General features: G+C 29.6%; 1 protein-coding gene across 1 annotated transcript; it reads right to left on the reverse strand.

Moving 5' to 3' along the window:
* Window positions 1-1,128: 1,128 nt before the first annotated feature.
* Window positions 1,129-3,234, reverse strand: LOC107629272 (uncharacterized). The gene is made up of 2 exons (XM_088509531.1): window positions 2,775-3,234; window positions 1,129-2,627 (listed from the first exon to the last, which is right to left on the reverse strand). The coding sequence occupies exons 1-2, from the start codon at window positions 2,826-2,828 to the stop codon at window positions 1,842-1,844; spliced, it is 840 nt and encodes a 279-aa protein (XP_088365657.1). The 5' UTR covers window positions 2,829-3,234; the 3' UTR covers window positions 1,129-1,841.
* Between the last annotated feature and the right edge of the window lie 8,970 nt (window positions 3,235-12,204).

Below are 12,204 nucleotides of genomic sequence, written 5' to 3' on the forward strand. Positions count from 1 at the left end.
CTGAAGATTGGAAAGAAGGACTGGGTTCAATGATTGCCTTCTAGTGACACTTAGTAGAGTTCTGCCTAATTTTTTTCATTTTGAACAAATGGGGCTGTGGTCAAGCAAGTCTTCCTTCATCTCCAAAAGCCTATATGGCCTTTTCTTTGAATAAGACGTCCTAAACCTTTTACACATTGAACGCAGTCACCAACTTTGAAACTTCTCCATAATTTTTCGGTGGTGATAATTATTCTGTTCCTTGAACTTAAGCCCATCATTGAATCCATGGGCTTGGGCTTTGTGTCCTATGTGTACAATCTTCTTTGTGATGTTAACATGTGTTGCATTGATTTTGTTCTTATCAGGCCTCGTCTTGACTAATAGGTTGTTTTTTCTTCTAATGTCCTGTAAGGCACGAGTGGCGCCATTTGCGCAGCCATTGTTAACTGTTGAGAAATGAGGATTGTGATTGTGTCTTAGCGTGTTTTCTGGGACTTCTTTCATTGCCGTTCTTAACAGGATATATTCATTGACGTAATGAAAGTAACACATAGACATAGTGTTTTCTTTTTCTATTTTTTTTTCTTTTCTTTTTTCCACTAGGAAATCAATTTGCTTCTCATACATGATCATTATCTACAAAGGTAATAACGCTAATACATAGTATAACAGTTGGAAATTACGTGCAATACATACATTACTTAAGAACCAAGCTATGCATTCGTTCTTTGTATCTCTACCTGTCTCCTCTAGAGAACACTATCCATGTGATTTATGGAGATGGCAGAGTAACATGGTCACATTTATGGAGAACATGGCTTACATCCTTGTAATCGATGTTGATAACTGCAAAATTGACACTTTGCTAACATACTTGGTAGTTGGTACCTTGTTGCACAAGACCAAGGATAACCCCTTTTTTTAATACCTTAATATAGCATGCTTAATTTGTTGGTATAGGGTATTATTTTTCCTTTCTTTACCATGCTTCCACCGAACATGATAGATTATGTTTGTCAAAGTTATGTGTTCTTGTCCCTCTTCAAAAAAGAAGATAAACATTGGCTCGCTCTTAATGTCAAGTGGGTTCAGATACATAAAAAAGAGGCTTTAGTAAGACAATTAGTATTAGGATTACACAAAAGAGGCGTAAAGATAGATAGATAGATAAATAATAATCCTTCAAAAGAAGATTAGAGACTTGAAGAATCATTAAGTTGCCTAAACAAAAAAGATCAATATAATCATACATCACACCGGTAATAGATCCTGATTCTGATTTGTGGGTCCCTCTAACCCGACAAGTAGAGCTCAAAGGCCTTCCCTTTGGTTGTTGGCCACACCAATCTCCCAACCCCAACGACTCCACACCCAATCACTCATCCCTCTTAATTGTTGATGTGATCTTATACACAGATCAATCTCATTCTCTCACACACAAAACACACACACACACACACTCACACCACTTGCTGAACTGAGCTACAGTATCTTAGTTATATTACATTACATTACAATTTCAGAGACCCTTTTCACTTCTTCACACGGTAACAAAAGAACAATGTGAAGAGAAGGGTGAAAATGCCAAGGATAAGTTCCTTCATCCACCCCAGTATCACCAAAAGCCGAAAACATGACCCTTGCTTCTTTTTAATCTTCTCCAACATAGTTAAAATCCGGATAAACTCACCGCTCTAGAACAAACCACTGTACATATGCTAGATCAGTTGCAATACCACCTTGCTATTCCTAATCTTTTTAAACCTATAAGATTGTAAATATATAAATTTTAACTAAAATGGGCGAATTTGACTTAGTACTTAGTAGTAGTAGTAGCAGTAGAAGTAGTAGTGACAGAGTCAGTGGAGTACAATCCTTTGGTACTTGGTCTCTGAAGGAGAATCAGTGCTCTCACAGAAAGCCCTTTTCCTACTGACCCTTCCACAGTTGTTGGTGGCAGTGTTATTGCAGCTTCCATTGATGAAGGAGTCTTGGTGGAGAAGCTGTGGTGGTTGTGGTTGTGGTGGTGGTGGTTGTGGTGCCACCACAGAAGGAATAGTGACAGGGGGTATCTCAAAGGACTCAAGTGGTGGTGGAGGGTGTCTCCACTGAGGAAGTGGTCCTGCAAGGAGAAGGGTCTGAAGAAGAGGGCCAGCTTTCATCACTGCCTGCAAAAGCTTCCCCTTTTCAGGTAATGGCCTATCTGGTGTCAACTCAATCATTGAATCACTCACAGAAGATGGTACTAATGGTGGTTGTGGTGGTGGAGGCTGAGTTTGCATTTGCATTTGCATTTGGGGTTGAGTCAAATGCTCCATAACTGGAGAGGACACTATGCTTTCTTCACAATCAGAAGATGAAAGGCCATTGCTTGAGTCAATCCCTCTTCTAGGATCATCCTCAATGCTTGAAATTCCAGACAGAGGAGCATTTTGCTGCTGCTGTTGTTGAAGAAATAACTTCTCCAAGATAAGCCTCTGGTATTTGTCTTGAGCTTCATCTCTTTCCCTTATGGCCTTGTTGAGAAGCTCCCTCATGTTGTGAAGCTGATCATCCCTCTTTCTGAGCTCTGCTTGAACTGCAGCTTTTGTTTGTTCAAGGTCCAGTGTTGTGCATAATAGTGAGTGCTTCAGCTCCTCCATTGACTGCGGAATTAACACAAACACAAGCAATGCAAGAATTTTAGCACACAAAATCCACAAAGATATGTTTTTTATTAGACCCATTTGTATCTAAAGCATGCAAGTTAACTCACCACTAAGCATTATGAATGAATGAAGTAAAGTAGGTACCTTTCCAGGGCAGAAGTAAGCGAAAGAATGAAGATGGTTGCGTTGGTTGTCCATGTAGCTCAAAATGGCAAATTGATATCTATGCTATGTTGTTGCTTTGGATTTGAGAGAGAGATGAAGAAGGTTATTAAAGAGAAACAAAGAAAGAAGAAGAAAGAGAGGGTTAAGGTTAAGGCCTAAGGGGGATTTGGGTGATGGATGAAGCTCTTTTATAACTTGGTCAATATACTGTTTATACCTTCTTTCTTGCTTTCTCACTTTGGGTTTTCGTCTTTTCCACCATAATCAATAAATAAATAATAAGAATACTAAATACAAACAGATTTTAAAGATGCAGATACTAGTGTTTTCTTGTGTATACTAAGAGGACTAAATTTTTATGGCGGTTTGATTGTGTATTAAATTGATTTTTGAAGTTTCAATTATACTATTATTGTTTTGAGACTGAGTTTTGAATGCTATAGTGATTAGTGGTGGCAATGGATAAATAGAGGTGCGTTCTTGTCCTATCTGATTTCACCCAGTTTTATAATAATTTTTATAGAATTTGCTTCGTTTTTATTTGTGAGTAGTAAAATATTAAATTTTAATTCATCTTTACGAATATTTTTTGTGTTTTTATAATTATTAAAATTTAATAAATAAAATTAATTTTTAAAATTTATATAACCATTATAATATAAATTAAAGTAAAAATTTAAAAATAATACATTATTAATTATTTTATTAATTATTTTACATATATTATATATAATGAGGTGGGTATTACTTAAATATGTTCTGACACGTTAAAAATTTGCCACCTTGTCCCAAGCGGACAAACAACAAGATGAGTATTTGTGGGTTTGGATAGTGTTATCATCTTTAATAGTGATTTTTCAATCTCATCTTAACAATAACTCAACAAATAAAATGATAAACTAATATTTTATTTCTAACGTGATAAAATAGTATTAAATTATTATTCTATTTGTTGAGTTATTGCTAATCGAAAAATTACTATAATGTTCGGAACTCAATTTCAAAAGTAACAATAGTGTAATTAAAAATTTAAAAATCAAATTGATACACAACATAAATTTTAATGGCCACTCTAAAAATTTAGTCATACTAAGACGGTATATTTTATTGTTATCATATTCCAGTGTGAACATATTTGTAAATATCATATATTTCATGTATAAATATTAACCATATGCACCATAAATTAACACATATTTTTGTGGATATTTAATGAAGTATTTATTTAAGTAAAAATTTTACATACAGTTATTTTTATACGAAGTTAATAGTTAAAATTTATTAAATAATTAAATATTTTAATTAAATTATTATTTAATAACTTTTAATTATTAATTTTTACATAAAAATAACTGTAGATAAATTTCTATCATTTATTTTATAAAGTGTAATAAACACGTTTAAAAAGAGTTGTGAGAAGCCAAACTTGGCCTAATCCTATATGTAATAGTGTATTTACATAGTTTTTATTTGTGAATCTGATGAACTCTTCTCTATTGCTACAGCACTATTCTCTTTTGGGTGTCAACAAATCATCGCTTCTTCATTGACACTGTTGCACACACAAAACAACTTCTTATTCTTTTAATTTTTTTTAATTTTTTTTAATTTTGTACTTCCCAAATTGTTGAATAATACTCAGTCAATAAAAATTTAAAAGCATATACCATATTTTAAATTTGATTATTTCAATGTGTGTTAACCGCATACATGAAATAAAGATTCTGGTTAATTAATTAATGAGTCTCAAAAATATTTATATTGATAATACATCAGAAATTTTTTTTTTATATACAAAAGATAAGAGACTCGAACTCGCAACCTCTTAATTGAGTATGAGAAAATACATCAGAAATATTTACTAACAATAAGCTTAAAAACTACATAATTTTAAACAATATTTTCCATCACAAATATTCAATTTTTTTTTTAAAGAAACTGAACACTGTGCACAAAGAAAAACTATAGTAGGTATGAGAAGCCAAAATGATGATAGAAAGGGGGGCCATGGAAACCAGTTTTATCCAATTGATTTGTGCTTTTTTGTTATGGTTTCAACCATTGGAGCAAAGTCATATTCACTTGAGGTCTATTTTTCTACTTTCTAGCTATCTTTGTTCTTTGCTTGCATGTTATTGAACAAGAAACTCAATTCTAGGATACAGGAAAGTGACCGTAAAAAAACAGTGATTATTACCTTTCAATATAAAATAATAAAAACCAATGGTTCAATATGGTTAAAAATCATATATAAATGAAAGCTTTACACTAATTAATAAACAAAAATTTACCCAAGATAAATTGTTACGGACCACTACAAGTCCAGTCCAACTAGCCACCGAGTTGAGTCCCCACTCTTGACCCAGGCCCAAGCCACCCCTCACAAGGAAAGTCCAACGGGTCGGTTTCTAGCACCCGACCCGGACGACGTCAGGCTTCACCACCTGCGTGAACCGGCACACCACGCCTAACAAACCGGTCGGGGTCGGCTTCCTCGGGGCAACACCCGAAGCCTCGACCCGAAGTCCGGGACGACCAGCACCTCCCACGTGGACAGGGACAGCTCACGAGCATCCTGGCCAATGGGCTAGGTCATCTTTGGGTCCGTCCAACACAGTATATAAGGGAAGAGGTCAGCACTCCCCCCAAGGTACACATCACCTTTCCTAATTTGGCTATCATTTCGTACGGACACTGACTTGATCGTCGGAGTGTCCTTGCAGGTGACCACCCCCTCTCTCGTCCGTCACGCCACCAACACCACTAGTCTCCAGTCTGTACTACTCCAAGGTTTCGCTCCCCCATCCTTTCACCATCATCCGACCCGTCGAGAACCCGAGATTACCAGGTGACGAACATAAATATAGGTATATCAATTTCATTAGGTGTACATATTATTTTTATAATAGATACTATTTTAATATCAATATTTTTTAAACAAATAATATAAAAATAATGTCATTGTAAATATATTATTTATAAATTGCACTAATAAACTTAATTCAATAATATTTGAGAAATAAAAAAAAATTAACTAAAATAGTCTAAACTTGTGTTATATAATATTTATTAATTATAAATACTAAATAAATAAGATAAATTTAATTTTTTTTATCTATCTAGCATTACCGAAATTAATTATTGTTGTTTGGCACCAAAGTCATAAATCACATTTTGCATCCATTTACCATTCTTAGCCAAACATTGCAATCTTACCTTTATTTTCATTTTCGTCCCACGTGGGGTGCATCTTGCAGTAAATCCAAAGAGTTACTTTGTTTTTATTATTGCAAATTCTATAACCAATTTCTTGGTCTACATGACATTATTTCCACACTTTGGTTTTAATTTGCATGTATCTTTATATAATAAAAATTTTAGAATATTTGATAATAAAAGTTATAATACCATAGTTTAATATATTATTAGTTATAAAAGTTTTATATTAGCTTATATTAACGCTCGTAATAAAAGTTTTAATTTAGTTATACATACATAGTTTTTAAATTTAAAAAAAAAAAAGTTTTTCAATACATTATTAGTTAAGAAAAAAGACTCTTGTAATTAATTAGCTTCCTATATATTGTGTTTGTTTTGGTTGAAAATTTCAACAATTTAAGAGGTTCAATGTGGACACTATGTGTAGAAGCATGACTAGTCTTTGAAATAATTGGTTTTAAATTATTGGTAATAATAATTTAATTAAACTGCAGTCATATAAATAAAGTTCAATATTAGGTAGAATTCTTTTAACTTTAATCGGAATTTCGAGAGAAGAATTTTTTGTTTGCTAGCTTCAACCTTCAATATATATATATAATAAATAAATAAAATGGTTTTATCGTTGAAAAACTCACTCGCCGGTCATCTCTTAATTCTCCCATTTTCTTTCATCTTTATTAGAATGTCTCTTTGATTTTTTTTCATTTTTCTATTCAATCATGTTGGCTTTCCACAACTACATTAAGCTAAACTTTTGATCAAATCAAATTTTATTTATTTATTTATTTATTTATAAGTATCAGTTTTCCACATGGCTAGGTAACACAGCTAGTTCGTTATTCTGAATTCAAAACCTTCGAAAATTTTATTAGCTAATAATTGTAGCTATGATAATTATTTTAGCTATTAAAATTTATTTATTTATTTATTTATTTAATTTCAACCTCCCTAATATTTTTTGATGTTGTCATTATTAGATATTTCTTCAAATGCATTCAAATAGAATCTAAAGTCTCTAAACTATATGAAATTCACATAATTAATCACATCATTGTTATAATCAAATAAAAACTTTTTTTTTTCTCTTGCAGTGCTTTTTGGTAAATACACAAGTCGTATAATAATGTGCAAATTCTTATTATTATATTTTATTTTTACAGGAAATAAATAAATTTAAGGGAAACATTGCCTTCATGGCATGTCATTTTGTTTTATCAAACAAAATAAAAGGAATAAAATATTTATGTAATATAAAAACTAAAAAAGTGATATAATTTAATTATCATAATCTCATATTAAGACTTAAGAGTATATATATTTGGACAAGGGTAAAATTAAAATAGAGTGAAAACTTTTATAAATTAGTTCCATCTGTAATTTTTTCCATAAGATAATAAAACTCATTGGTAATTTTTTTACTTATACATAATATTTCTCCCTTCTAGATCAATGCATAAATATCTTTATTACTTTCACTCACATTTACACTATATGATGTGAATATATATACATGCATCATTATATTAATTGTGAAGTAAAATAGGAATTCATGAAATGTTTTTTCTTATGACAACTTTTTTTTTTCCCTTAAAACAAAGTCAAAGACAATCAACTTTAATTTGACTTGAGAAATAGGGTATTAGGGTTGCATGTTGCATAAATGCTTAACATATGCCTCATAATACAACCATAAATAATAAAGAAAAGATATAACATGTTGCAATCTTTGCCTATATATATATATATATACATATATCTCACTCATTGGCATGGTAATAATAGTATCTATCAATCTATTGAGGGGTCAATAGATTCCCTCAATAGATTTTTGTTTTATTGGTCACAAAAAGGAGCTGGTAACCAAACTTTCCCACCAATATTTGCCCAAAAAAAGGTGTGAGGGGACCCCTTTGAAATACAATAAAAGTCATGCTCTGTGGAAAGGAGCCTTCCATTTGACTAATTTAGGACCCTCACACACCCTATACTTTATAATGTATCATAATTTATAATATATATTAAATATCAAATGATATTTTATTTTATTTGATCAATTCTCAGCTAGCCACTAGGGCAACCCCCTGAAAAATTAAAACCCTACACCCTAGGGCAACCCACATCTAGACCAATCAAGTTATCAACATTATAACATTGAAAACATTTCAAGTGCACCTCGAAGTATCGGTGCACCAGTTGTTTTAACCGTTAATTTCAATTAATATATATTATATATATTTTTTATAATTCAGATTAACGGTTAAAACAACTGGAATACTAGTACTCCCGATACACTTGAAATGTTTCCTATAACATTATAATATAGAAAAAATTTTAAGTGTATCGAAAATACCGATGTTTCAGTTATTTTAACCGTTGATTTTAATTAATATATATTATATATATTTTTTATAATTCTGATCAACGGTTAAAATAATTAGAACACTGGTATTCCAGTATACTTAAAACTCTTCCTATAACATATATATACCCTTTAGAGTAGGGCACGTGTCCGGTTCATGTCATTTTTTATTTTATTATTATTTTATTTTTTTGAATAATGGCCGTTAACCTTATGATGAGGGTAAATACATTAGTTAATTCCATGATGTGTTATCATATAGGTCACCTACTAATTTAATATATAATTAATGGACAAAAATATTTGCATCATTGTTTTTTACTCTCAAGGAAGATAAAATCATAAAAAGGGTATGGTTAAATAATAATCCAAATTGATAATAAAAAGGCTAAACACAAAAAGGAGGTGAATAGTGCGCCGCACCTTTATGTCGCATCTATGTTTGATTAGAATCTTTGTTTCATAATAAATAAATAAATAAATAAATAATTTCTCAAATAATTATTAATCAAACCTATCTATGCATGCTTAAGTGTGGCGGCAAAATGAAGCATTAAAATGGAGACAATAAGGACCTTGAAAACCATACTTATGATGTTTTTGTTTTTAAGCATTTGATTTATTTAGTTTGGTATTCACTACTAGTGAATATATAGTGTGGCTACAAGGATTCTTTATTATTAATGGTATACTCTCTTTGATTCAATTTATCTTATATATAAATTTTTTTTATATCAATAGTACAAAGAGATGGCACTAATATGTTGTCTTCTTATGGGGTTCAAGAATTTTAGGAACTTTTGGCCTTTGTGCCGTCCACTACATTATATTCATGCCCTTTGCTTAATTAACGTGTGGCATGTATTATGAACTTAATTTATTACACAAATTAAAATTAAAATTAAAATTAAAATAGCAAAAAATGCTAGATTCGTCTCTTTTTTTTGTGTGTGTGTGAGTGAAATAGCATTTCTCATTACCAATAAAGTTTCATATTCCTCATTCATATGGAAAAATTTTAAGAGGATCAGAAACACGATGTTCCAGTTATTTTAACCGTTAATTTCAATTAATATATATTATATATATTTTTTATAATTCAAATCAACGGTTAAAACAACTGAAATAACAACCTATATTCCGGTACACTTGAAACTCTTCCTATATATATACTCCAAGAATTTGAGCATTTATTGGTACAAATACGTTGTTCTTCTAGAAAAGGAAAATAGAAAAGAACTAGAAAAATATGCCATTCCACTAATAGAAAAGACATAACATATTATTATTATTATTATTATTATTATTATTATTATTATTATTATTATTATTATTATTATTATTTAATCAGTCAATGGAAAAAAAGTAATTCGTTTGATATTTGGTAGTCCTTCATTAATTAGTATCCTATATGTAATATTATATTTTAACTTATTTGTAAAGACTTATTATATGGAGTCAATTAATTAAAAAATAAGTTCATTATAAAAAAAAAAACTTTTATTATTCTAATTTTCGAATTTTAAAATTAAAAACAAAAACTAATTTTTAACTAATTGACTCCAAATTGATTACACCCTAATTAATTTCTTAGACTTTTTCATAAGACAAATATTGCTCCCTTAAACAAACTATTGAGATTTGAGACCCATCTATTTGATCTCCTAGAATATTGTAGGGGAAAAAAGAAACGGAAATTAAACTATTTAACATAAATAGTTGCCTCTCTATAATACGTTATTATCAACATTTTAATAGGTTAATTAATTATATATAAAATCATCATCAATATTATTAGATTTACAATATCTAAACTTGGTGGGTTGTGGGACCAATAATTCATCTTTAATAATGGGTCCTACATTATCGTATTTGTGGTTCTTTCTTGGGTTGAGCACATAATATGATCCGGTTGGAGAAATGGAGTGCAAAATTCTAATCTAATTGATGAGAGTTAATTACTTTGAACCCTTAACATGCCTACAAAGGTATCCCAAAATATGCATCCAAATATCAAGCCAATCAATAAGAAAAAAAAAAAAAAAATACCAATCAAGGGTCCCCTAGCTCCCCTACATTATATTATGGTTGTATTTTTGTAGTGGTTATATATTCTAAAATAATGATAATGTCATTCTCTTAATTCGACAAAATTTTATTATAAATATACTATATATTGAAATAATATCATTATATTAGGAGTATAATTTTTAATTTAGGAATAACAATATACGCTCTTAAAAATAAATGTGTCTTATTATAACACATGTGTAATACTAATTAAATATGAAATTTTATTTTATGTATATGATAAAGTCAAATAAAGAAATTCATTAGAAAGACAGAAACACGTGAGAGCCACATTGATTTTGGCATCTGTCTTAGGAGTGACATTTACTCCATATCCATCAAAATTAATTAATTTGTTTTCTTCGGGGAATAAAATAAAGTTGAGTTTTATTAGATTCTTTTGATTGAATCCTTCAAAACTACACTGTATTGCTTATAATTCGTACATTCCACGCCGGATTTGTTACGATGATTAATGTTTTAAAAGTTAATTGTAAAATCTAAAAGTCAAGACTATATATGCAATGATATCAATATAATTATCCCATTTAATTAGAGTATGTACATTATATTTTACTTGATTTGAATTAATTAAGAATGTTTCAAAAGCATGAGTAAAGGTGAATTCTAAATGTAATATAACATGTGACGATGATTGTAATTTTTTTTTAATCCTAATATTGAAACACTTAAAAAATTAGTAACATATTCTTTCTAAAAGAGTAGTATCCAAAATATTCACTACAACAATATAGATTATTTTTGAGGGTTATAATGTGTAATAGAAAATTAAAATTTGTCAAAAAAACAAATTTTGACACTATTTTAACTATGAAAATATGTTAATAAAAGTTTTGTCAAAAATAGTATTTTTAACATATAAGTGATTGTGAAAAAAATTTAAATTTTATTTTGATAAATATTGGCTGTCAAAAATAATTTATTAGAAAATTTTGAGAACATATTTCTGTGATACTTATTAATTGTCAAAAATATTATTTATTTTGACACTTATTAACTATAAAATATTCTCAACAAAAAATTTTAACAAAGAATGAGATGAGATCTTGAAACTAAAGAATAAATTGAGATTTTGAAAATAAAGAATGAGTAGTATAATCTTAAACTGAGAGCAGTGTGATGTCAAAATTAACAGAGCCAAAGAAGAAGAAAAATAGTGGAGTAAATTGAAAACAAATGAGTGTCAAAATTGAAGAGTAATTTTCTATGGTCAAATTATTCATCAAGAAAACATAGAAAATTTAACATTTGTGATATTTGTCAAAAATATATATTAATTTTGACATTTAATTATGGTGTTAAAAAATAAAGTGTCAAAATAACTCTATTTTCTTGTAGTGATTCATACTATATAGTCTATATTAATTAAACACCTTATAATTCATAATTAATCTTTGCCTTATGTAAGTAGGGAAGTGTTGATTATTAGAGGGATTCAATAATTTAGAATTTTTTATGAAAAGGCTTGGACACGAGGGAAAAAAAAACAACAACTAATTAGTTAGATGTGACATTTATTTAAGGGTTATTAGAGCTTACTAGAAAAGAAGCATTGTGCTTCGAGATAGTAATGATGACAAAATGAATTATAATAGTTCTTGATTATTGATATTAATTTTCTCAGAATATTATATTAAGAATTAAGAAACAATAATTAGTTTTTTGGTAGATCATATTATTGATGAGTGGTGGCGGCAGTAGTAGTAGGTGCAAGGTCACTGTACACAGGATCTATAT

The sequence above is a fragment of the Arachis ipaensis genome, chromosome B3, assembly GCF_059453495.1.
Source record: "Arachis ipaensis isolate K30076 ecotype BB chromosome B3, ASM5945349v1, whole genome shotgun sequence".
Classification (NCBI taxonomy): Eukaryota; Viridiplantae; Streptophyta; class Magnoliopsida; order Fabales; family Fabaceae; genus Arachis; species Arachis ipaensis.